We start from the raw sequence: 25,093 nt of genomic DNA on the forward strand, positions 1-25,093 counted from the left end.
GACACTTTTTTCTACTTGGGGAATTTTATTTTGTAGGAGTTACCCGGAAGTGGCAATACCCTCTCGCATGGACCTTGTGGAGTGTGCTTGTCATGATATTTCACAGTATTAACTGTAAGAATATTCATTATTACAACACTGCGTACCAGATAATAATAACTACTTTTAACACCACAGTAATGAACACCTGCATCAAGGCAGACGTAATAACATTTAAGTCACTTCCGGTAGAAAATAAAAGCACAAACGGGATATCCGGTAGATGGCGGTGTCGTACAAAATTGCTTCCTGAAACCACAGAAGAAGAGCAGGGCATATGATGCGCACCCTCCGCCAACATGAAGGCACCCAGGGCAGTTTGTGCCTTTGATTTTAAAGAATAAGCCTTGTTATTTCTACAAGTGCTGAATCCACTAACTGGACTAAAGTAGATGCGACACCGAATTATTATCTCGGGTAAGGCGGTTTTTTTCTTATCTACACGGAGCCGATCACTTAGCAACCGGGGGCAGCTGGAAGGCCCCGCGCTAAGATAGAACAAGAAGTCATTAGCTCTTTGGTTAACTAACTTTAGCATTAGCCTCCGCTCGCCTCTTCCTTTCCAGCACGGAGGCATTTTACACAATGAACGTACACGCATACAAACATACTCGCGCGTGGATGTGAGACATGTAGCTAAACAACAGCGGTAAGTCGTTTCAGTTGGCTAGGAACTTTAGCTAACCTTAAGCTAGCTTGAGCTCGCTAGCGCAGGCAGCTGCACGGACAACAACAGGCCGAGTGTTAGCATGTGTTTATGTTTTGGATGTGTATGGAAAGAGTAAAACTACAGGCAGTCTAGTCTTTAGATTTCAAATTTCAGGAAAGTTTCTGTATTAAAATAGCCTCCTCGGTCCCAAGTTAGCCTGCTAACAGCTAAAATGTGCAGCTCGGCGCACCGAATGAATGAATGAATGAATTCAAGGCTGGCAGTTCAACACGAGCAGTGTAAGAGAATGAAAAATTGTTTTTAATGCCATTTAATCTAGAAATGTGTAGCTTCTTTGAATAAGCTCTAGATCTGTCTATGGAGCACTGATTATTCTGCTTAAGTCTGTGTGTGTGTGCTACAGATGTATTGATGCAGATGATCACTTACAGATCCATTAAGCTTTGTTTGTCACGCGTCCAGTCCTGCAGAATGTCCAAGATCAGGCGGAAGGTAACAGTGGAGAATTCAAAAACCATATCTGACAGCAGCAGCAGTAGCAGCACCACAACCAGCAGCACCAGCAACCCCGCCGCCCCCTCCCGCCGGCCCAGTGTGTTTGAAAGACTCGGCCCCAGCACTGGGAGTAATGCTGCTGATGTATGTATAACCTGTAATGCAAAAAGCTTCCATGGATCAAAGAATATCAGTACCTCTATAGTATCCCTGCTGTCTCGCTTAAATGGATGTTCTATCTCTGTTTGTGTCTTTCAGAGTCACTGTAGAAATTGGCTGAAGACCGGTAATTGCAGTTACGGCAACACTTGTCGCTACACACATGGAACTCAACCACGCAAAGCATTTAGCTTTAGTCGGTAAGATGGTTTGTTTTAGTTTGAATTTATTTTCCCATGTGATATTTAAGGTATGCACTTTCCAGGCCATGCGCTTTTAGTACTGTACTGTGTTTTTTGTTTCCCCGTCCACATCAAAACGAACAGCTCATTATTTATAGCGCCGTATTATTGACTCATAACATTTATGCATTTATGTTTGTGTCTTAATGGAGCAGGTCAGCCGAGAGACCCACAGGTGATCTGCGGGAGAGGATGAAGAATAAAAGACAGGATGTTGACCCAGAAAACCTGAAGCGAGACCTAGACGAGCCCACATCCCCCACAGTGAGAGTGAGTTCTTTGCTGCTTCAGTCTCTATTTTTTAAACTAGTCATCTGTTGACGAATGTGCAAGTGATGGCTGGCTTTTAAAATCTTTCTAGCACAAGGTAGTGTGGATGTCATCCTAACATCTGCTTGCATGTGTGTATCTATCTGCAGCAGAGAGACTCCTCCAGAGGCCGACACAGGGAAAAGGAGGATATAAAAATTACAAAAGAGCGCACCCCAGCCAGTGAAGAAGAGCCCACAGAGTGGGAAACCAACCGTGAAGGTTCAGTAGCTTGTTTTGTTGAAGTTTAAAGGACAAGTGACCTGATGATTTGTTGATGTTGTAAAAGCTGTCGATTTGGGTTTGACTTGATAGATTCTAAGATTTGGACTTTATCTTAGAAGCCTTTGTGTTTCTTTTTTAAGACTCAGATATCGGTGACTACGACTACGAGTTATCCCTAGAGATGAAGCGACAGAAGATTCAACGTGAGCTCATGAAATTGGAGCAGGAGAACTTGGAAAAGAGGGAGGAGATTGTCATCAAGAAAGATGAGACCCCCACCAAAACAAGAGCAACCGCCATGCCGAAGGTAAGTAGCTAATTTTTACCTTTTGTGAAACTGAATGAACTGTATCTCCACCTTCAGGACATCTCGCTGCAATAGCTGTCATCTCTGTCCCTCAGGCCTCCCCGGAGCAGTTAAGCAGTAAAGATTCACCCTCATCCAGGAAGTCCAGTGGATCCCCAAAACACAAAGGTGGAGCCAAAGGCCCAGGCTCTGGGAAGAAGGAGAAGAAGTTGTCTGTGTCCTCACCTGTTTCAGAATCTGCCAGGTAGGAGTCTGTGGGGGGGTCTGATGACCAGCTGACACTGTGATAAAACTGCTCATACTCATGTACACTAAAATGCAATCTGAGAATTACCTTATTTTAACATTTGAGGAAAACGTCTTCTGTCCTTCTCCAACCAGGTCTACAAAAGGGAGCCACAGTAAGAAGAAAGGACCCCGCACCCCCAGTCCTCCACCCCCAGTCCCTCTGGATATTCCTGTGGTGGGGAAGAAACACAAAGGCAAGCATAAAAACAAGGAGAAGTCTGAGGAGAAGCAGAAGGACGGGAAAGATCGGGGACGAGATACTGAAAAGCACAAGGAGAAGAAGGAAAAACGCAGGTACAGTGTGGATCTATCGTGGGTCAGAGTCAGACTGATGCGGAATAATATTAGCAAACTGTAGATTTAAATATTTACAATAATTACTATTAATATGACTTATCTTCAACTTTATAACACTCATAAGCTTTCAACATAATTCTGCTGTTTGCAGGGACAGATCAGACAGTTCCCACAAGGCCAAGCGATCAGTGACGTCCGAGGAGCGTTCTGGTAGTGTGTCATCTCCCTCTCGGGGCACTTCACCCCCAGCCAGGAAAAAATCCATCTCTCCTAAAGCTTCGTCCCATAAGGCCCCTGCACTGGCCTCCCCTCCACGCAGGTTGGAACATGTGAACTGAGCAAAGTTCTTGCTCAAGGTTCTAATGACTACAAAACTATTGGACATGACAGAACTAATGTACCAATGATGAATGAACAGTACAGTTCAGCGCCAGAAAATGACCTTCCTTTGTCACTGCAGGTCTCCTTCTCCTCCACGTCGCCAGCGCACTCCAACCCCTCCCCGCCACCACTCACCTTCTTCCCACTCGGGTTCCTCTGCCCAGCGGCACTCTTCGTCCCCCCGTCGGCGTCGCTCGTCATCTCCCGCCTACCACCGGAGCACAGGAGCCGCGGCCTCTGCCTCCTCCCCTCAGAGTTCCCGGCGCTCCCGATCACCGCTTCCCTCCCACGACACCTCATCACCCCACCGCCGATCTGACAGATCAAGTCCCAGCCGGCGCCACTCCAGGGGGCGCGAGAGGAGCCGTGGTGAAAGAGAGAGGAGTCCACCGGCCCAGGAGCGCAGACATGAGCGCAGAGATGGTAACCTTGTGTTCCAGTACTGTGTATGTTTGTCAGGTTATTGTGGGCAAAAGAGAATAAAATGTCCCTTCTGGGTGTTAAGCTTTGTGTCTCTCTTATAAACAGACAGCCGCAGCAAGAGGGAGAAGGACAGCATCCGCGACGACAGGGACTATGACTCAGAGCAGGTCTCATCAAGGGACGCTCGGGACGACCGGGATACCAGAGAGGCTCGTGAGCGACGGGACGCTCGTGATCGAGGAAGGGAAGCGACCCGAGACTCTCGCGACCACAGAGACAGCAGGGACGTAAAGGACTCCAGAGAGAGCCGAGCGGAGACCCGCTCCAGTCGAGAGTCACTGGAGATTCGTGACCGGGAACGGGAGCGAGAGAGGGACCGGGAAAAGGAGAGGGAGAAGGAAAGAGAGAGAGAAAAGGAAAGGGAGAGGGAGAGGACTGACACCCACAGGAAAGAGGAGCCGGCTCAGGACGACAGGAATTATGGGAGGTGTCATGGACGTGAAGATGGCGGGAGAGCTGAAGGAAGGACGGAGAACAGGACAGACAGACCTGAGAGGAATGGACGAGGGAGAGGACGCGTTAATGAAACATCTGACAAAGGCAAGAACTGACTTTATATTTAGACTTCATTGGCATTGTTTGTTTTATGTGTGGCTATAAAAAAATGTTACAGGAGCTTACAGCACATTATGCTTATTATGCTCCGTATCTAATGTATTACCATTGTAGCTCTCCTCAATGTGTGTCTGTGCTCCACTCTTTTTTTACCAGGCTCAAACAGAAACTCCCGGGGTTCCCAACTGGAAAGCAGTCATGACAACTGGGAGTCACGGAGCAGTGCGGTGCGCGAACGGAGTGTGGAGAGGAGCACAGATCGCAGCGCCACCGAAAGAAGCTCCGAGCGGGGTTCAGACCGAGATCGCTATGAGGTTGACAGGAGAGGAGAGCAGACCAGAGACTCTTCCTACGACAGGAGAGGAGGCCACGGAGAGCGGGATCGCAGAGACAACCGAGAGAGAGGTGGGGCTGGGATTTGCTCTTTTTTTTTTTTTTTAAGTTTGCGAAATGGACCAAAAATGATGCACATATATCAAAAAATTGAATTAATTGAAATCTATGTAGAGTGAATTATTATTGTGGCTTTGTGTTTTCCCAGATCAAAGAGCAGCCTCCCCAAATAGGCACCAGGGGAGATCAGAGGATTCTGAGAGGGAGGAGAGGAGGGAGGAACGCAGGACAGATAGGACAGAGGAGAGGCGAGAGGACCGGACCCGCGACCGGGAGCGAGAGAGAGAAAGGGAGAGGGACCGGGAGAGAGAGAAAGAGAAGGACAGGGAGCGAGAGAGGGAGAGGGAAAAGGAGCGAGAGAAGGAGAGGGAGGCCGAGAGGGAGAGGGCCAGGGAGAGAGAGCGGGAAAGGGAGAGGGAGAGGGAGCGAGAGAGGGAGAGGGAGCGCGAAGAGCGGGAGAGGGAGAGGGAGGAACGGGAGAGGGAGAGGAAGGAGCGAGAGCGGGAGAGGGAGAGAGAGCGGGAGAGAGAGAGGGAGCAACGGGAGCGAGAGAGACAGCGGGAATGGGAGGAGCGAGAGAGAGGACGTGAGGAAAGGCGGGAGAGGAGAGAGGACACCAGGGACGACCGGCCTGTTCGAGACACCCGGGAAGATCGCAAGACCAGGCATGTATCAGCCTCCTCAGTTCGTTTTCAAGTTCCCATTAAAGGAGGATTACTGCATTTTTATAAAAATACAATAACACAAACAATTGAACTGATCATAGCCAGCATATTTAGTCATGTTTTGTGTAATAATTTTCCTGTTCTTTTAGTCGTAAGAGGGCCAGGGTGGAGAGCAGCCCGAGCCCCAGACCTTCGCCTAAGCGAACGACACGGGATCTCAGTCCTGCAGACAGCGACAGCTACAACAGCGCCGAAGAGAAAAGTGAGCGCCCGATTGGCCGAGGGCAGGCCAAGCTCCACCCACAGCCCCTCCTCCCCAGCCCAGTGTGTCCGCCTCCATCTGACAGTAGGGAAAATCTTTTTGAAAGGACGCATGTCTATTTAATGAGGAATGCACCTCTTGTATACTGCAAACACACTCTTTGTTAAAGGAAAGTGCACTGCTGTTTAAGTTTTATTTCTCTATGAATTACCTACATGTCTTGTCTTTTGGTTTTATGCATTCCAGTATTAGGTATCGTTACGGAAACAATATCAGTGTGACACGTACAGAAATGTACTAAAGTCAAATAACTCTTGAACAATGCACGCTAACGGAAAGTGCACATTCTTATGAGCATTTACTTTGCCTTAAATGAAAGGGCTTGTTTTGCTTTCACAGTAAAATGGCAAATGCCTCCGATGATGAACCTCAACGCATCTGCTGTCACAGCTGTTATTTGACTGCTTGTCTTAATGCTTAGAGAGTACTGTATGTGACTTGTTCTGTGTGCACGTACAGGTGGAGACAAGCACCGTCTGCTGAGCCAGGTGGTGCGGCCCCAGGAGCCCTTGTTACGTTCACCACCGAGGGCTGTTCCATCTGATGAGAAGTCCAGCCACTGGAAGGACGAGGAGCGCAGGGGTGCCGGGGACAAAAGGGAAGCGCGCAGCCGCCTTGACGACCTGGAGCCTCGCGGGGAACGAAGCAGAGGAGGCGACAGACGAGGAGAGCACCTTGCAGACCCCCCGTCTGACTCCCGTAGCAGAGGGAGAGAGCAGCGGGAGCCCACGCCACCTCCACCCTCTTCAACTCTCGCCATTGGTAGCGAAGACAGAGACACTGCTGGCTCCCAGTCCCACGAGGAGGGCAAGAAGAAGACAAAATCGCAGAGGAAAGGCTTAAAGAAGGTTCGCAAAGAAGAGGACGTAAGCGGCGGAAATAGCTTGGCTGGTGCAGGAGATCGTTTCAACCCCGAGCCCCCAACCGGTAGCTCTGCAGATGGACCTCCACCTTTACACTCCCCCAGGAAAGGAGCCAAGAAGAAGGCGCTTGAGCGAAAGAGGAAACGGTCACGAGGAGGAGAATCTGATGTGTCTGATGAGGAAGCCTCAGCCCATCAGCCACATAGTAAGAGAAAGAGAGGCCCCCGGACACCACCGCCCTCTATGAGGCCTGATCACCGTGGTACTGCAGGCAATGCAGAGCCGTCCCCACTGTCCAAACTAGATAACTTCAGTGACTGGTCGGACGAGGAGGTCACCGAACGAGGAGGAGGACCACTGGAGACACAAGCCCCCCTGGTTGCTGCTGAGAGGGCACCTGCTGAGCCCCTTAGGAGAGGTGCTCCCAGGGGGGGCAGGGAGCGGTGCAACCCCCCTCCCATCGCCCCGCTGCTCCCTCAGGATCCTCCAATGCTGCTGCAGACTCTGACTCCGCAGCCCCTCATGTCCCAGCCCCTCCTCCGCAAACCTCCCCCAGAGCAGACGCGAAGCAGCAGCATGGGAAGCAACCAGAGCCGCACGTCGTCCAGGCGCCTGCGATCGCCCTCCAACGAGTCAGCCCACAGAGATGACCCCCAAGGTCCACGGCCCCGCCGGGGCAGGCTGCAGGGCACCAACTCTCGGGACCGAGAGAGAGAAAGAGAACGAGAGAGGGAAAGGGAGAGAGAGCGGGAGAGAGAGCGGCCTGTCGTGAATGACCCTCCAGGGGCTGAGAGGAAGTCTCGAATTGACCAGTTGAGGAGAGGAGAGCCCAGCCGCAGCACCTCTTCAGGTAGTTGAACACACACACACACTCTTACTCTACATTGCTCATCATGAACTTCTATTAAGATTAAACCGTAGCATTTTTTACTCTACTTCCATCCCACCGTAATTCATATCTGTCTCTGTTGTTTTACAGACCGGCAGGATTCCCGCAGCCACAGCTCCAGACGCAGCTCTCCTGACTCTGAGAGGCAGGCCAGGTCCAGGTCCCGCGCCGGGTCCTACGACAGTCGTGAGCGGGAACGAGAAAGGGAGCCATTTGAGCGGGAGCGAGACCGAAAGGACCCCCGACCTCAGCAGCAGCCTCCTCAGCAGCAGCCCCTCCTCCTCCAGCAGCCCCTACAACAACAGAGAGACTGGGAGCCCGAACCCAGGGACTGGCCTAGCAGGGGCCGGGAGCCCCTACTGATGCGTCCTGGCCGTGAGCCGCTCCTGAGGGAACGGGATATCAGGGACAGGGAGCGCTTACTCCCCGAAGGACTCATCCAGCAGCACGAGCGGGAAAGGGAGCGCGAACGAGACGGCAGAGGTGACAGAGGCGGCGATCGAGAGAGGGAGAGGATGATGATGATGGACCTTCCACCCCACAGCGACCCCAGGGCTCCAGGACGAGGGGACCTGAGGGGTGAAATCAGAGGAGACCTGCGAGGGGACATGATGAGACAGGACAGGAGCGACTATGAGCCCCTGCTGCCAAGAGAAGCCTTCAGCCCCCCAGAGCCGGAGAAACCGAGCAACAGTCACCATCTCATTGGAGAGCAGCGGGAGCTGGAGAAGACGGACAGCCTCGACGGTAAGAAGACGAAAACACTTATTTGTTTTTGTCACTTTTTGATATGTGGAATATATGTGGAATATGTGCGTGTGTGATGTCTTCAGGAGACGATGATGGGAAAGAAGACGATGGCCAGTCAGTTCCATCCGTTGGAGAGGAGTATGAGCCAATCAGTGATGATGAGCTGGATGAAATTCTGGCCGACAGCCAGAAAAAAGAGGATCAGCAAGACGATGAGAAAATTACAGGTACCAGGATCTTTATAAAGAATATGTTAATTAAAATGTTCTGTAAATATATTTCTGTTCACCTCGGATTGATTCATTCCAAAATTACTTGAATGTGCAGGGAATATTTAAGGATTCTGGAGACTGTTTCTTTTTAAATTAACCCCTGATGTCATGTGCTGACAGGTCCTCTGGATGTGATTGATGTGGACTGGTCCAGCTTGATGCCCAAACAGAAGCCGGAGCCGCGGGCAGCAGGGGCAGCGCTGCTCCGGTTCACCCCAGGGGCCGTGCTTCTCAGGGCGGGCATCTCCAAGCGACTTGCTGGGCCTCAGCTCCTGGAGCAAGTCAAGGAGGTGTGCAAGTCTGAGCTGGACGACCCCAAAGGTGAGAGTTTTGTCATCATGGAACTCTTAAATTCACTGTTCTTTTTTTTTTTTATGACCTTTTGTTTTATTTTAACATCAATTCTTGATGTTTTTGCCTTCCTTATGTCCTTTATTTTAGATTGGTAAGCAAAATTGGCCATTTTGATCATAGTTTTAATAGGAATAAGGATAACAGTTATTATTTTGCAGTTTGTGTTAGTCTGAGTTTAAGCTGTTTGGTCTGATGCACCCCTCTAAAACTCCGTCACTGGTGTTCTCCCAGATGCCGACAAGCTGTTCGAGCACGACCTGGGGGCCCTGAACATGGCAGCCCTGAACAGGCGGGTGGAGAGGGCAGGTCTACTGAGCAACCTCGGGCCCTGCTGCAAGGCCCTGTGTGCCCGCAGGGACTTCGCGATCCGTCGGCAACTGTTAAAAAACGACAAGGTAGATATCATCCAATCACGGACAGAACAATGAACTCACTGCTGAGGATACTTTGTGTTGATCTCGCAGTTTTTCTCTGGACGCGATTTTAGATATAGGAGATGTTTAACACAGATGTGTTGAAATCTACTTCTCCTCCCTCAGGGCCTAACGAAGCAGTACCCCACTACGCCCGTGGTAGACAACGAGCTGCTGCAGATGAGCATGCGTCTCTTCAGAAGGACCATGGCCGGCCAGGCCTCGGCTCCAGAGAGGTCTGACGGTGGGTCAGCACCAGCGGCCGAGGTTGCCGCAGCTGGGAGTAGTAAGCTCAGCACAGCGCAGCCTGAGGTGTGTGTGTCCTGAAAGAAATGGGATTATTGAATCAAACACATGAGAGTGAACGCTTCTAAACTTCCTTTAGCCCCCAGCTTTTCCCCGACTGTCTCATTTCATTACATACATAGCCTTTTTATTCATGAGAGGAAATAAAGAAAAACAGCAACATTATGAATCTTACTCACTTATGCTTTACATGTTTTGGATGATCTGCAAGTGCTGTGCCATAGACTATTGAACACTCTAGCCTATGGAGGTGTGGAATGAACGATGTACCTGAAACAAAAACACACCAGAAATTATTTCATGTTTTTTTTTTTTGTTTGTTTTGTTTTAGAGCAGTATTTTAATTGTCAGTTTCACCTGCCTAACCAAGTTGACTGCTTTGTTTTCATATATTGTGCATTGGTTCCGACAACTGTGCATTAAAATGGTTAGATGTTGATTTTTGTAACGGGTCTTTTGCTTTGTATGAAGTGACTGTTCTGCCAATCGAATAATGTGACACTTGATGTTATTACAATTTTTGTTTACGCCATATTACAAAATATCTGCCGAGCAAATCTCTAGCATTTGCCGCAGAGGGTTACTGACCAACAACAGTGAAACATCCTGCAGGGACTTGAATGTAAACATTTCTCATGAATAAGCACTGCCAAACTATTCCTTTTCTATTGAATGTATTTTGTTAGAACTGTTAGTCTGTGGAAACATTGCTTTTTGCTTGGTGTATTTGCTTTGAATGGTTTGGCAATGTCTCCCTGAAATGAACTGAAGTGAGCGCAGCGAACCAGATCTCCAACACTGCCATGTGGAATTCTTCTAAACCAGCCCACACCATCCAAAAAAGGAACCAAAATGTTCCCAGTAGGAACAGACACTAGACTGCTTAGATAAAAACGGCTGAAAAGGTAATTCATTTCAACCTCAAATCACGTGTCTGTGTTCCAGCGGTTGACCATCCAGAGTCACAATAAAAAGACTTGTGCGGGTGGATAAAGTGAACCTCTGCGATGTGGTCGCATCTGCCCTCTTAGTACAACAAGAGGCCCTTGAAAAGAGAGGTTGTGAGTGCTTGGACACAAATCCAACGGACAAAACAGCCTCAGTGTTGCAGTGACCTGCTTAATAAGAATGGGGAAAAGGCTGTTATCTTAGAACCCTGGATTCAACATGACACCTCCTCTCGGCCGTGAAACTGTGACTTGAAATCCAAGTGACATTACAGATGTGGAGAGACTGGGCTCTGATGTAGCCCTCCGTCTTTTAGTCTGACCACAACTCTATGTTGTTGGAAAACACTTTTCCTACTACATATTTATTTTGTCTAAGGTCCAAGGTCAATTTTGAAATGTGCAAGTGATACCTGGTTTAATGCTGTATTTTTTTTTACTGTAAAATAAATGCAGAATGACATTTTTAAATTGTAATGGCATTCTGCCGAATGAGGACAACTGTCGACCTGAAGAAATTCAAGTGTGGTGCTACTTGATCAAGATAATCACACCATAACAGGCACAAGGATCGCCACTAGATGCCAAATTGCCTTTTGAGGTAAGTGCAGAATCTGACACAACCACAGCTTACTTTTTATAATTTACTTTTTCTTTAAAAAGTGTAAAAAGACTATGGGGGAAGTTTTTCATTGAGGAGATTCACATTTTTTAAATTTATGCAATTAAAATGACATTTTCGTGATGCCTTCATGCATGATTTATGAGGTTTGATGGAAACTTGAAATAAATAGACCAGGTGTCTGATAACTTGCCTTCTAATACAGCAAACAGAAGACCTGTTATCTATCTGTTAGATGTATTCTGAATGGTTGAAATAATTCTTATAATCTGTCCCAAACTTGTTTAAAGCTTTGTACGATTAATGAACTTTTTGTTTTTCTTTGTGTAAATCATTGCAATGACATATTTCACATGTATTTACCTTATTCACAAAACGCCACTCTGAAGGCAGCTAACATTTGAAATAAAAATGACTGCATACTGCACGTTCCCAAATGAAAGAAATGTGACATAATACAGTCTAACACCGTAAAAAAAAAACCTACACAGCATTTATTTCTGCATCCACACTTTGTATAAATAGTCTGACGATGCTAAAATGTACATTTCAGTAAGTCTGGCGTTAACAAAGCGACGCTATAACACCAGGAACCGTTTACTTGTACGCTTGTTGCTGGCGAACATCATATAAAACGGACCGGTTTCCTTTACCCACAATCCTCTGCGTTAGATCCGTCCTTCCGACTTCCGCCTCAACTACGAGCCGAAGTGAGTATTTCTTTGGGGAACTATAATACTACAATCTAACGCCATCCTGTGATATTAACGCTACAATTCATCACATGTTCCCCGCAGATACACATATTAGTGTTGTATTGCTGTTTATATGTGTGTTTGGATGTGGATGAATGTCTTTAAAGACAGTTAATAGCGACGCATTGACTGGACCGGAGCGGCTTCATATTGCCTGGCTGCCCAGTGCTCGTTTTCTCTGCGCAGGAATGAGCTTCTTATATAATTTCTAATATACAGCACTGGATTCATTTGTCTTTTTTGAACGCAAGTGCCGTTAATCTCACCTTTTAGCCTGCAGGTTAGCGCGCGTTAAGTAATTGACGTTAGAGCAAGCTAGTTTTATGCTAACGCCACTTTTCAGTCAACAACGCTTAAGAAAACAACACTTCCATGTGCTCAATCACTAATGTGTGATCGTTGTCTTTTTTTTTTTTAGATGGCCCCTACCAAGAAAGGAGAGAAAAAGAAAGGGCGTTCAGCCATCAATGAGGTGGTTACCAGAGAATACACCATCAATGTCCACAAGCGCATCCATGGAGTGTAAGTACTGAAAGACACAGGAGGCTTTGGACATGTTGCATTCAGGGACATTCTTGCACAGCAGCTACAGATGTTTTTCTTGTTTCCCACTTAATCCCAAAGATCTGTAATTAGGTTGCACATCTAACCTATGGGTTAGCAGGGCTGCCAGAGCTGTTGGTGCTACTACCGTCTACTTTGATTCATTTCTCTCCAACTGTCTTTTTAAGAGTATTTAGACACAAGCACAAATTTGATGCCTGTAAATATTTAGAATTGCTCAATTCTGTGTGATTAATGGCGTCGTCTCCCTGCAGGGGTTTCAAGAAGAGGGCCCCCCGCGCCATCAAGGAGATCCGCAAGTTCGCCGTGAAGGAGATGGGAACTCCTGATGTCCGCATCGACACTCGCCTCAACAAGGCCGTGTGGAGCAAGGGAGTCAGGTGAGAGGATGCACTGGTGCTTAATTAACATGTTTATTCTTAAGGAACCAAAGTAATGGCTGCCCACAAGTGTAAACCTACTCGCACAGCACACTTACGGGTTGCTTTTAAGGAGCAGGGAAAGGATGTTGTGTTTGAAGTTTTCTGTGAGGTGGCATGGCATTTTTTTTTTTTTATGGTAGCCAGAGATTGTACAGTTGTACAATACAATCTTTTGATTGGAAAAAAACCAAGATATAGCAATCATCCAGCTTTACTGTCAGCTCAGACATGAACAACTTACAAATCACTGGTTTCAAGGCAGATGTATAGAAATGTATTATACCCTGGATGCTGTGCTTAGTTAATATACAAGTGTTAGACATGTTGTCAGTACTGTAAATTACATATCTTGGTGTCTTTTCAGAATATAGGGTTTTTAAGTTCTCAGCATCCAAAGGGGGGGGTTTGTACACATAGTGGGTGAGATCTGCAACTCACAGCTGTGGTCCACGCCAAGTCATCCTTTAAATGTTAAGCAGTTCTCAAAGCACAACATGCAAGCCTGTGAAATGACCCTAATGAGGGAAGTTTTGACGAGCAATCTCCCAACATGTACATAAACTTGGAGCCACGACACGCCTGCCGGCCGACGTCATGGTTGTGGCCACACATGAAATTGCTTCCATCACATGGTTTGTGTGTGTTGTGCAGGAACGTGCCGTACAGGATACGCGTACGTCTGTCCAGGAAGCGTAATGAGGACGAGGACTCTCCCAACAAACTGTACACTCTGGTCACGTACGTTCCAGTCACCACATGCAAAGGTAAATAAGCCGCCAACTGACTTTGTCTTTCAGCTACTGAAGCAATAAAAATGTGTAATTAACTAATTCTCCTCCCTCTCTTTCCAACAGGTCTGCAGACAGTCAACGTTGATGAAAACTAAATTTGCCCCCTTTTCTGTGGAATAAATGGAATAAAATGACCTTTTTGTCTTGTCGTTCTTTTGTTTCTACACTTATTTGTTACTTGCCTTATTTGGGTGTTTCTTAGATTTGGATTCACAGTTAGAATTATTGCAGAGGAATGTGTATGGAAATGTCCTCAACAGTAATATTAACCTCTAAAAGTATCTGTACAGTTTTTAATGGCGTGTTTGAAGTCCCAACCCCTGCCTTCTCACAGTGAAGAGCATTGTATGTCAGATCCTTTCTATAGCAAAGGGAGTTTGTGTCAGATTTCCAGTGACTTCTTGAACTGTGACGGCTCAGTCTTGGCATTAAGGAATGGCATTTAGGCTTCTTAAACTGTACTTATTAAATGGGAAATAGAAGCATTTCTTTCTTTGGGTCCTGGGTGGTACTGTCTTTAAAGTATTCTCTTTAAGCATGTCCATATAATCACTGCAAACTTTACATTATTTAAGGAAGAAGAAATCACTAGGTGCTGTTTTAATGCCTTTAACAGACAACAATCGGAGTGTGATCTGACAATCTGGCTATGATTTCATAAAATGTAGTATCTTGCATGGAGCATCATCTTCCCACTGCTGGACTCATTCACAATAAAATGGCAGGAGTGATCTAATGGTACCTGCATTGCCGCCGTGCCGCCGCAGGGGGGCGCTACTGATCTGTTAGCCGGATGTTGTGGAGAGGTGGTGGTGGTGGTTACTGGATGTAACCCCGGCTCTGTGGCAGGCTGGCCGCGATGGCTCCGTCCAGCATTTTCAACATGTGAAGCGGCTGTAAGCTCAGCGAGAAGGTAAGACACGAGGCGGGTCTGGTGGTGCTGAGTTCACCTCACCTGGAGAGACTAGCATGGTTCAGGTGGAGTGCTTTATGTCCCATCACTGCCAAGGAGGGACAGGTGTGGCTATCTGTTTGGCTAACCAGCTAGCTAGCCTGAATACAGTAGAACAGCTAGCTGCTGCATGTTTTATCATAGACTGCGTGATTTGGATACGCTAATGTTAGTCGCTGTTAGCTAGCTAACGCTATAGCAACCGTTAGCTAGTTAGCCCTTCACCATAGAATATCCATTCAGTAGCAGCTAGCTAACCAAGACCTCTCTGGCTAGCTCACATAACTTGTCACGCAGTAGTCAACGCGTTAGCAGTTAGCACCGGAATCTGTGTCAACAAATATTTAAGCTAACAGCTAACTAGTCGAGTACAGCCTGAGTAGCCCGTGTGTGTGTGTGTGTGTGTGTGTGTGTGTGTGTGTGTGTAGGTGGGAGCGTCGCTCAGTGTTTACATGGCCGTCAGCTGATGGGAGAAGCGATGCGGCACCACTGGCTGCTGCTCGGGGCTTGCGGCTGGGTGCTGCTGGTCCTGATGTTTGTCAGCAAGTTCATCAGCTTCAGAGCTGTAGATGGTAAGCTGCTGTGTGTGTGTGTGTGTGTGTGTCGGCTGCCACAGCCTGCAGTCACTCCTAGTGGTGAATGTGATCACTCTTGACGTGTGTTTTCAGACTACAGAGAGAGGATTGGTAGTCAGAGTTGGACCATGGCAGGCACCAAGGTGGTTAAACCTGCTCCTGTTTCCAGTCCAGAAAAAACAGTGCCAAAGCCATCCAACCAGGTGACTAATGCAGCTGCATGTCATTCACTTTCTCTCTCTCTGACATGATCGTATTTAAAACAATGCTGTCAGTCACATTAGCTGTGTGTGTGTGTGTGTGTGTGTGTGTCTCAGCCTTCAGCTGTACCTACAGTGGCAGACTGGCAGTCCGTCTCCGAGAAGCGAATCGAGCTGCTCACCACTGTATGTAAGAACAGCAGCCTCAGGAATCTGACTCATGTCTCCATCAGCAAGTTCGTCCTGGACCGCATTTTTGTCTGCGACAAACAGAAGATCTTATTCTGCCAGACGCCTAAAGTGGGCAACACGCAATGGAAGAAGGTCCTAATTGCGCTTAACGGTGAGTATGGATTGTCTGAACGTAGTGACAATGCACACTCGATATACTGATGACTTTAAAATCCCTTTGTCAGTGTGACTCCAGGTCTGTTTGTTTAATTCAGTTGATGATGCATGTTATTGAACATTGGCAGGAGCGTTCTCCACTGTGGAGGAGATCCCAGAAAACCTGGTTCATGACCACGAGAAGAACGGCCTGCCCCGCCTGTCGTCACTCATGCCGCAGGAGATTACTCACAGGTTAGTTAAGAGTTACTGTGGTGAATGTGGACGTGTCTGTCCGGTAGCAGGATGTGCTAGTGTCCAGCTAATCAATACAACTTTCTCTCTCTCAACCGTTTTCTCAACAGATTAAACACTTACTTTAAGTTTTTCATCGTGAGAGATCCCTTTGAGCGGCTGATTTCTGCGTTCAAGGACAAGTTTGTGAAGAACCCCCGCTTTGAGCCTTGGTACAAGCACGACATCGCTCCAGCCATCATCCGTAAATACCGAAAGAGCCACCGCAACAGCGACCACGGTGCCTCTGGGCTGCACTTTGAGGACTTTGTCCGGTACTTGGGTGACGTGGAAGGCCGTCACCGCATGGACCGGCAGTTCGGCGAGCACATTATTCACTGGGTGACGTACGTAGACTTATGTGCACCGTGTGAAATACACTACAGCGTGGTGGGCCACCACGAGACGCTGGAGCAAGACGCCCCATACATCCTCAAAGCAGCAGGCATCGACCAGCTGGTGTCCTACCCAGCCATCCCACCAGGCATCACCCGCTACAACAGGACCAAGGTGGAACGCTACTTCTCAGGCATCAGCAAGCGGGACATCAGGCGTCTCTACGCACGTTACCAGGGTGACTTCCACCTATTTGGTTACCCAGGCCCAGACTTTCTACTGAACTAAACAGATTAACACTGACTAAAAGACACGTTTTCATAGAAAATCTTGTCAACATCTTTGGTTTACTGAGACTCAGTTGTATTGTAGCTGTCAGAGAGAAAACGTTACAAGTACAAGAAACGGTCAGATAATGAGACTCCGGAGTGAAAAAGCTGACGAATTTATCATTTAGTGTCGGTATGAAGATCAAATGCAGGTACAAGTCAAATGAAGAACACATTTGCTATCTTATATTTAACGTCTGAAGCATCTTCTCGTGTTAAAGAGGTGTACTCTGTAACACCAGGGATACAGGCCCGTTACCCTGTAATGTAGCTATGACACTGCACTATATGGATCACATGGTTACAATGATTCACCTCGCTAGGACAGATATGGACGCTGCCGTGCGTTTCCACACCTCTTTTCTGTGCTTCTTGCTTATCGTGCCAGACTTTTGGCGAAGACGGTCTGCATCGGGGATGTTAAAATGTCTGGACAAGGTAGTGAACGGCAAGAATATGATACCAACCGGTTGGGACATTTTTTCATTGATGTTTTTACGAGCTACAAATCAGCGTTAACTTTTTACATTTTTTTACCATAGACTTTTGCTTGAAGGACAGTAAATTATCAAATATCATCAAAGCGGTCACACTGATACGAAGGCCTCGGTCCTACCCTGATCCACACCGCACCCATTGTCGTGTCCCTTCTACCTTTTACTAAAACTGATGGAAGGTGTTAAATGTTTTTGACTCCCATTTATTCAGCTGTCAACAGCACTGGGACACCGAAGGAAAGCGGCACTGGATTTTAAAGGATCGTTTTTCTATTCAAGATGTACTGTGTAAATGTTCTTAACATGACTTGCAACTCTACATTTGTATTACATGTTACTATTTATATTAATATTAACCTGCTGACTGGTGGCACAAACTGGGTCTCAATTGTAGGACCGTACTGCCTCCCTGCAGCCACCTTCTGGACAATAATACAAGGACACTAGTTAGTAATAAAGTTCCATGTGAAATAAATCATGTGCTCTTACTTTGTATTTGACCTCACTTTTGCTCTTTTTAGGAGCTCGTATAATTTGTTACTTCTTCGTGTATAACCATGAATAAAATTTGATGTGGTCACCTTAAACCTAAGCTGTGTGTGTTGCTGCAGTGGTGGGAAGCTTCCACAAGGTGGCAGCAAAACCACTTGCAGTGTGGCTGCTTAGTTCAGGAGCCACAAACCCTGCTGAACCCTTGTGCCAAATGTCACCACACAGAATTGTTGAATTGACAGTTGAAGCATGGGAATGAGGGCAAAACAGTGGCTTCATAGGCGCGTTGTGTGTGTGTGTGTGTGTGTGTGTGTGTGTGTGTGTGAGGAACAAACATGTCAGGACATGGAGCCGGATTTACATTATCAGTGTCATCTGTTCAAACTTTCCTTACGGCAGATAGATTTAAATTGATTTACAGAGGCTAAGTGTTAGATAAGTGCCTTAAGCGTGAGTGCTCTAAGTTGAGGCTTTGTGTTTACATGCTCGTGTGTGTGTGTGTGTGTGTGTGTGTCTCCCCACAGCCAGGTTACCTCTCTCATCCTGTCTGACTGGTTCGCCCTGCCCTGTCGTTTCAATGTGGACTCGCCAAGTTTGTTTAACCAAAAGATTTGTGATGAATAACTGAAACACAGCAGCTGAACATTTTTCCTCTCTGCAGTTAGTAAGATAAGACCCTGCAAAAAGAAAAAAAAAAAAAAAGAGAGAGAGAGAAATGATTGAAATGCATTATAACAGTCCCCATGCTGCTCCCCAGGCTCCACTGTGCACTAACAAACCCAGCATCACCCCTCAGATTGCTCACTTGCCACACCCATGATTACCAATATTGACACTGAAGTCGACCATGCGCATGTCCATAAGGATGCTGTGTGGTGGTGGTGATGGAGAAGGGTGGGGGGGGGGTGGCGCTCCTGTCTGTCTCTATTCATCTCAGCTGCCCTGCTGCTTGTGTGCACTGTATATATACCGACATGCAGGCTGGTGTAGAAGCGCTCAGGTGGGTCTGTGTGGATTAAAGAGCACCAAAGATCATCCCGGCATCAGTGCATGATGCATGGAGGCCCAGCCCTTTTCTTTCTGTGTGAAGCCGACCGGCTTCCTGTGTTTGTGCGGCTCCCAAGCAAGGCTGCAGCAAGCCAGACAGAGGCAGGCGGGGCAGAGGCGGAAACGAGACGCTTTTAATTTCAACATAAAAGTTGTTGAAGGAAATTTTTGTCTTGGTAACACTACATAACAAATCATATAAAAAACAACTTAATGACACACTCTCTTCTTGGTTAATATACATTGGATGAGCCTGGCCTATCCAAAACACACTTTCATGTGCTTTCATCTGTTTTATCTCCATTTTATGCAGCTTCTAGCTCCTTCTACTTTCCCACAGTTTAGAGGGAAATACTGCTGCTTTTTACCCTCACTGCATTTATTTAATAAGACGTTTAATCACACTAAATATAGCCAACAATGCTCCTCCGTCATGGATTAAACGGTCTATAATCCAGTTCAAACACTAAAGTGAACAGCCTGAAATAGTATTTTTCTCAATATTTTTATACTTTACATACGTATTATTATGATTACTCTGTAGTATTAAAGTTCTGATGACATTTTTCCACCCCTGATTAATGTAAATGTACTTTGAGGTGTTTTGAGAAAGAAGTTACTTAACATGTAGATGATTGGCACTGTTTTTCATCTTCACATCCATCTCCACACTGTACAGTTCTGTTCATAATGTAAATATTTATTTATTTTCATCACAATTTGTATTTATTTACTTTCTACTGTTGTTTATTGTATTTTTATTTCTTTTCCCTCTATTACTGCCTATCTCTGCTGCTGCTGTAATACAAACACTTCCAACTGTGAACTGCTATGCACCTTTATACCATACAGTATTTATATCATATTGTCTATCCTACTGTTCATACATCTACCTCTGACAAATTTACTTTAACATTAACTTATCTGATCGCACAATTACCCAGATGTTGTGCACATTATGTAAATATATATATATATATGTATGGGATTTTATATATCCTCTTAGTAATAGTAGTTTTCTGCACATAGTCTGCAAACAATTTGCACTGCCCTATTTTGCACCTCTTAGCTGTACATTTTATTTTATTCTATTTTCTTAGTTGTATATACCTTATTTTTACTTATATTTATATTTCTTATGTTCAGCAGTGTTACTGGGACCAGGGACATAAGAAGTTCACTGCCAGTGATTGCTTCATGTAACTGCTGAGCATGTGACAATAACGTCTTTGAATCTTGAATCTTTTATATTTTATATTTTTGCTCTTCTTCTCCTTTTTACTCTTCTACTCTTACTTTAACTCTTATGGCATTCAGTGTGGACGGCAAAGTAAGATTGTCATTGTACAGGGAAACCTGTTTCTGTACTGTACACATGATAATAAACGCTTTGAACTTTGATCTTGAATATGCAAAGTTCAAATGGGGGATCAATAAAACACATCTAATCTAATCTAATCAAAGAGCATAGACTATTAGGAATAATCTAAAAAGATTAATGGGAAAATATTAAAACGTAAATCAGTGATTCTGAGTTTAGGCTGATTAAATTCATTCACATTTTTTTTTATTATTTTCTGTCTTGGGTTGAAAACAATGAAACGCGGCGAGGCTTTTACGCTGAAACTCCGCAGCGGAAGTGCGCCGTTTCCAGCCCAGCTTGACTCCAGCGGCACGAGCTGCTAGAGAGCGGACAGGGAGCCCGCTGCTGCCACCTCAACATGGAGTAGCCAGAGCCCCGGCGATCACTGCGAAGAAGCGGCTCCCGTAGAGAGGAAGACGCGACGGCCTCTGCCTGAAATACCCGCCGAAGCCCCCGCAGATGCCCCCGCAGCGGTTATCTTTCGGAAACGCAAAGAAAAGCTCGGCTTTTATTTGAAAGATGGCGAACGACTCTCCGGCTAAAAGTCTAGTAGACATAGACTTGGCTTCATTGCGGGTGAGTGCTGCCCAGCCGAGCCGATGCTGTTTTTCTTCTTCTTGTTTTTTTATCTCACGTCGCTCGATTAAAAACAACACCGTCCCTCCTGTTCGATCCAGGCGGGGAAGTTTGATCCCGCTCTCCGGCGTCGCTTCTTGCGGGAGCCGGAGTGTTGAAAATGACCGCTGAGCCGTAGCGAGGTGTTGCCAGTGTCTGGTTTTCCTTTGTTCGAGATGCATTTGGCATGTAGGGTAGACCAGGGCGCAACAGCTGGCTCCCTCTGCACAGGGCTGTTCAGAGCAGACACACATTAGCACTGCTGTTTAATCACTCATTCTCCTCTCTTGTCTTTTTTTTTTCTTTTCAGGATCCAGCTGGGATATTTGAATTGGTGGAGGTGGTAGGAAATGGCACCTATGGACAAGTATACAAGGTTGGTTGGAGGCGCAGTGCATGGCCTGTCCTGTTTTCACAGTGATCCGGATAGCAAATGTTTTTTTTTTTATTATTATCAAGTATGGGAGCAAAAGATCTGATAATAAAAAAAGACATGTCCTTCAAATGCTGCAATCAGAACACATCACTGATGATTCAGCTGGAGGAAACACATGGAAATAGAGTTTCTAGTAATGGTAGCTTGTTTTTGGTATCAGTCAGCTGGGTGTTATGGTTAATGTTCATGTGAGATGTGTGTAAAGAGTGAATCAGACAGTCTAGAGTCTGATGCATCACCTGTATTGCATCACCTGCTTTACTGTAAAAGAGGTGCGGAGCGAAGGATGGAGGAAGAATATCTGTCATGAGACTAATCCTGCTGGCTGCACGTCTCTGTCTGCAGCTCATTCTTCCTTTTTTCTTTCTTTCTTTCTTTTAACACAACCAAATTTCATATCCTGTTTAAATCAGGACTTTTCCAGTTCACTGGATGGGAATCCCACTCTCTGGGCCATCTGCTCTTGGTGTCACATTTCTCTGTTGAAAATTAACATTGCGGCTGTTGAAAGACATCGCCAAGGAGGGAGAGGGAGAGAGACGGCGTGTGGAAGTCAAAGATGTGGTCAGTCTGTTTGACGGAGGAGGAGGAGGAGGAGGAGGAAGAGGGGGGGGTGGCGGCCTTGGATTTGGAGAGAGATCCATCCTAGGCTGATGGTGTAATGGGCCTCTTCGTGTTGTTATTGCTGCAGCTAGCTAGTCAGAGGAGGCTCCATTTTGTTGCCTGCTGCTACACCGCTTAATGACATTTAACCACACACACACACATATATATATATATATATACATGTTAAGCAGACGTCTAGTTTGCTAAGCACGAGCACAGGCTGTTAATAGGCTACTAGAAGCGGGCTAGCCAAAAAAAAGCATCAATTTGCTTGTGCACTAAGCAGCAAGTTAAGCTGAGTATTTAATTCTGACAGCCCAGAGTGCTCCAGTGACCTGCATTCAATCCCCCAGTGCAGTGAACTTCCAGGATCTCCCCCGCCTCAACTCACGGAGCGAACCCGTCTGCGTGCATGTGCTCATCTGATCACCCCACCTGAAGTCAGCCCTGAATGGTGCAGAGAGAAGGAGCAGATGATTGTCATTAGGACGTGTGATGCTCGCCTGCTATCTTCCAACCAGATGGTTTTGAGCCGGGCGTATGGGACAGAGAATTACTGCTTCTGCCTCTTTTTGTCCCTTTAATCTCTCCCTCCATTCACAGTCCCATTGCTAATTCTATTTGCGAGTGCTGCTGTGTGGGAATGGAGCACGTACAAGAGAGGGCTGTCAGATTAGCCAGCAGTTGACACAAAGACACAGCCGAAACGGCCTGCACAAGATAAGCCAAACCAGCTATAGCAAAGTCATAGCTCACTGCAGTAGCCTCCTTTCCGTCAGCAGTCGATCAGAGCATTGACTGTCATGTTAACCAGTTGAATGAGCATGTGGCCCGTGAGCATGTGCATTGGGAGAGTGCTGCTGGTGGTGGTGGTGGGTGAGGGGAGGGAGGGGGGTGGTGGTGGCTGCAACTAGTAGAAGAGCAGCTGTCCAGTTCCAGACAGAACCTGCCCACCGCTCTCACAAAGCTGAGTTTGTCTCCTCACTCTTTGGGTCTCTCAGTCCTTCAGTCGGTTAGATCCACAGAAAGGAGGAGTTTGTCTGCAGGGTTTCAAGCGCCCAACCGACTGAATAATCACAACAGGCCCCCCAACTGAAAACGGGGTGGAGTTTCTTCTCCCTCTGAGGCCTTTTCTGCTTTGTCAAGCACTTGGTCACAGATTGCAGGGCCCTTTTAGATAACACAATGTGACCAAGCTTCTTTACTCTTTGATTTGTGGTGACTTTTGATTCCTTTGAGACATTTTTCCTCAGCTTTTTGCTCATTTAAGGCAGACTATGGGGAGCAGAATGCCTAATCTCGATGAACATAGAATTTAAAGTTAGTTTTCGCTACAAGTGTTGAGTGTATTAGTGCAGTTTTTGCATGTATTTTCTTGCTTTATCTTTCAGAAAGTCCTCACTGTGAGAATACAGAGAATATTTGCTTTGCGAGCGTTTTGCTGACTGATACTCGGGGTAGTTTTGGTGCATGGCTGCCTGTTTGAAAAGGATTTTAAAAACAGTACACAGAGGTAGTGTAATGGTAGATTTCCCTGCCTCTCACATCTGTCAAGCACCAGAAGGTTTTGAATGTCTGGTCAGATTTGTAGTCCTTTGAACACAATCTTTTCACTGGTTCTTGAAGTTCTGCTTGTTTCTATACATCTAACACTCCAAAAACATTGATTCCTCTACAACACATGGCTGTAGACCCGTCACTGCTGGTCTAGGATCAGATCCTAAAAAAAACAAAAAACTATCCACGTATCTCTGCTGTGTTGCCCTACACGGAGAAAATTAAAGAACCAAGCTGTTCCGTAAGACCTGAAATGCCATGTCATGGTTCTTGTGGCCACGCTGTGCTGCTGGCTCTTAAGTCGTACTTTCTGCCAAGAGGGCAGCCATTGCCCCTGGAGATTTGCCAGATTATATTCAACTTCTGAAAATGCAGCAGGGCAGGTTTTTGACGGACAGCCATAATGAAAATTACGTTATAGCCAAAAAGCTCTCTTCTAAATCACTTCATTTTGCTTTGGCCGGCTGGCTGAGTGGAGCGGAAGCCTGGATCTATATAAACACTGAACATACTTGTGTACAATATTATCACCATAAGTGATTAATTGCATTGAATAGCACTGCAGTCATATGCTTGTGCTTGAAACTAGGCCTCAGAGACAGTTCACTGCAGCCTGTATCAGTGAGTATTTAGGGTTTTTTTGTCACCAGTAAAACGATGTTGCAGGGTGAACTTAATCCCATTCTCTGGATGCATTACGTTAGCCTATATATGTTCAGCACACACAGCTGGTCTCAAGTTAGTTATTTTAAAATAATGCGTTTCATCCGAGCACAAAGAGATCGTCTCTGCGTTGCTCTCCTCGTTTCACTCTTTATCATTTGGCACTGAACCAGCTGGCTCGGTAAACTATCTCAGGTGGCTCACTCTGGATATAGGAATTTAAGAAAAGGGCATAACGATAACATAGGGAAAGACATGATTCCGCAAATTGTGCGTGGTATGCAGGGAAGATTCCCTCTGCTCTACACAATGGCCATATATAGTCAGGCCTGAGGCACCGGAGCCCCTGCTGACCTGCCTCCCTGCTTGCTATGCATCCACAGGGTGTGCCAAGACTGTGCCCACCACTATTTTCATACCGTCATTTCCCTATTCCATGTGCATGCGGGGGTGTTTATCCACTGGTTAAAATATAGGGTGAATTGACAGGTGGTCTATTTGGTGCAATGCCAGTACTCACTGATATAAGGCTTAAGCAAGAAGATGATTTATTTTTTAACATGAAAACGCACTAAACGCATAACAGGCTTTTCATGCAGGCTTACGTGACTTCCAGTGACATCATCTGCTAAATATGCCTCCGGCGTGCAAATTCAAGAGCATCTTCGGCTTTATATTGGAAGCTCGGCAGCTCCTCTTTTCCCAGCAATGTCCTCCATCTCCTTCCTTTGTTTTCTCCTTCACCCTTAGGGGCAGCCTCGCCCCTGCCCCGAGGACAAGAAGCTCTGTCATCAGGGGGCCAGCAATGCCTGACGGGCACAAGGGTGGAAACTGCTGCTGAGGAGGGAGCAGAGCGTCTCGTGCAATCTGTTAAATGCCTACCAGTGCCATATGGTGCCGGGCGAGACTGGCGCTTACCTCAGGGCAGTGGTTATTGGCGATCAAAGCGGCAAGGCGCTTTGAATGTTTAGTCAAAAATGAAGAATGGGAGAGTTGTGGGTTTTTGTATTTGTTTGCAGACACGAT

The 25,093-nt window shown here is 46.4% G+C and overlaps 4 protein-coding genes across 9 annotated transcripts in view; all 4 read left to right on the plus strand.

Annotated features, from left to right (window-relative positions):
- The first annotated feature begins 332 nt into the window (after positions 1–332).
- On the plus strand, positions 333–11,421 carry zc3h13 (zinc finger CCCH-type containing 13). The gene is made up of 20 exons (XM_070855358.1): positions 333–456; positions 1,172–1,348; positions 1,463–1,563; positions 1,761–1,875; positions 2,025–2,136; positions 2,280–2,446; positions 2,542–2,690; positions 2,828–3,028; positions 3,183–3,350; positions 3,492–3,835; positions 3,941–4,435; positions 4,607–4,855; positions 4,992–5,508; positions 5,658–5,854; positions 6,290–7,543; positions 7,673–8,329; positions 8,416–8,559; positions 8,725–8,925; positions 9,190–9,353; positions 9,498–11,421. The coding sequence occupies exons 2-20, from the start codon at positions 1,181–1,183 to the stop codon at positions 9,696–9,698; spliced, it is 5,604 nt and encodes a 1,867-aa protein (XP_070711459.1). The 5' UTR covers positions 333–456; positions 1,172–1,180; the 3' UTR covers positions 9,699–11,421.
- Positions 11,422–11,899: 478 nt separating this feature from the next.
- rpl31 (ribosomal protein L31) lies at positions 11,900–13,912 on the plus strand. The gene is made up of 5 exons (XM_070855360.1): positions 11,900–11,956; positions 12,420–12,523; positions 12,820–12,945; positions 13,639–13,751; positions 13,842–13,912. The coding sequence occupies exons 2-5, from the start codon at positions 12,420–12,422 to the stop codon at positions 13,871–13,873; spliced, it is 375 nt and encodes a 124-aa protein (XP_070711461.1). The 5' UTR covers positions 11,900–11,956; the 3' UTR covers positions 13,874–13,912.
- Positions 13,913–14,613: 701 nt separating this feature from the next.
- chst10 (carbohydrate sulfotransferase 10) lies at positions 14,614–16,869 on the plus strand. Its single transcript, XM_070855589.1, has 6 exons — positions 14,614–14,691; positions 15,159–15,302; positions 15,399–15,508; positions 15,623–15,848; positions 15,982–16,087; positions 16,198–16,869. The coding sequence occupies exons 2-6, from the start codon at positions 15,197–15,199 to the stop codon at positions 16,748–16,750; spliced, it is 1,101 nt and encodes a 366-aa protein (XP_070711690.1). The 5' UTR covers positions 14,614–14,691; positions 15,159–15,196; the 3' UTR covers positions 16,751–16,869.
- Positions 16,870–20,535: 3,666 nt separating this feature from the next.
- LOC139223488 (mitogen-activated protein kinase kinase kinase kinase 4-like) overlaps positions 20,536–25,093 on the plus strand; it is a 30,592-nt gene continuing 26,034 nt past the window's right edge. For all 6 annotated transcript variants that reach the window (XM_070855407.1, XM_070855408.1, XM_070855409.1 and 3 more), the window contains exons 1-2: positions 20,536–20,766; positions 21,116–21,181. In XM_070855407.1, the coding sequence (XP_070711508.1) occupies positions 20,710–20,766; positions 21,116–21,181 (123 nt within the window). In that variant the 5' untranslated portion in view covers positions 20,536–20,709. The remainder of the gene's footprint in view (positions 20,767–21,115; positions 21,182–25,093) is intronic.

Source organism: Pempheris klunzingeri, chromosome 24 (assembly GCF_042242105.1).
Source record: "Pempheris klunzingeri isolate RE-2024b chromosome 24, fPemKlu1.hap1, whole genome shotgun sequence".
Lineage (NCBI taxonomy): Eukaryota > Metazoa > Chordata > Actinopteri > Acropomatiformes > Pempheridae > Pempheris > Pempheris klunzingeri.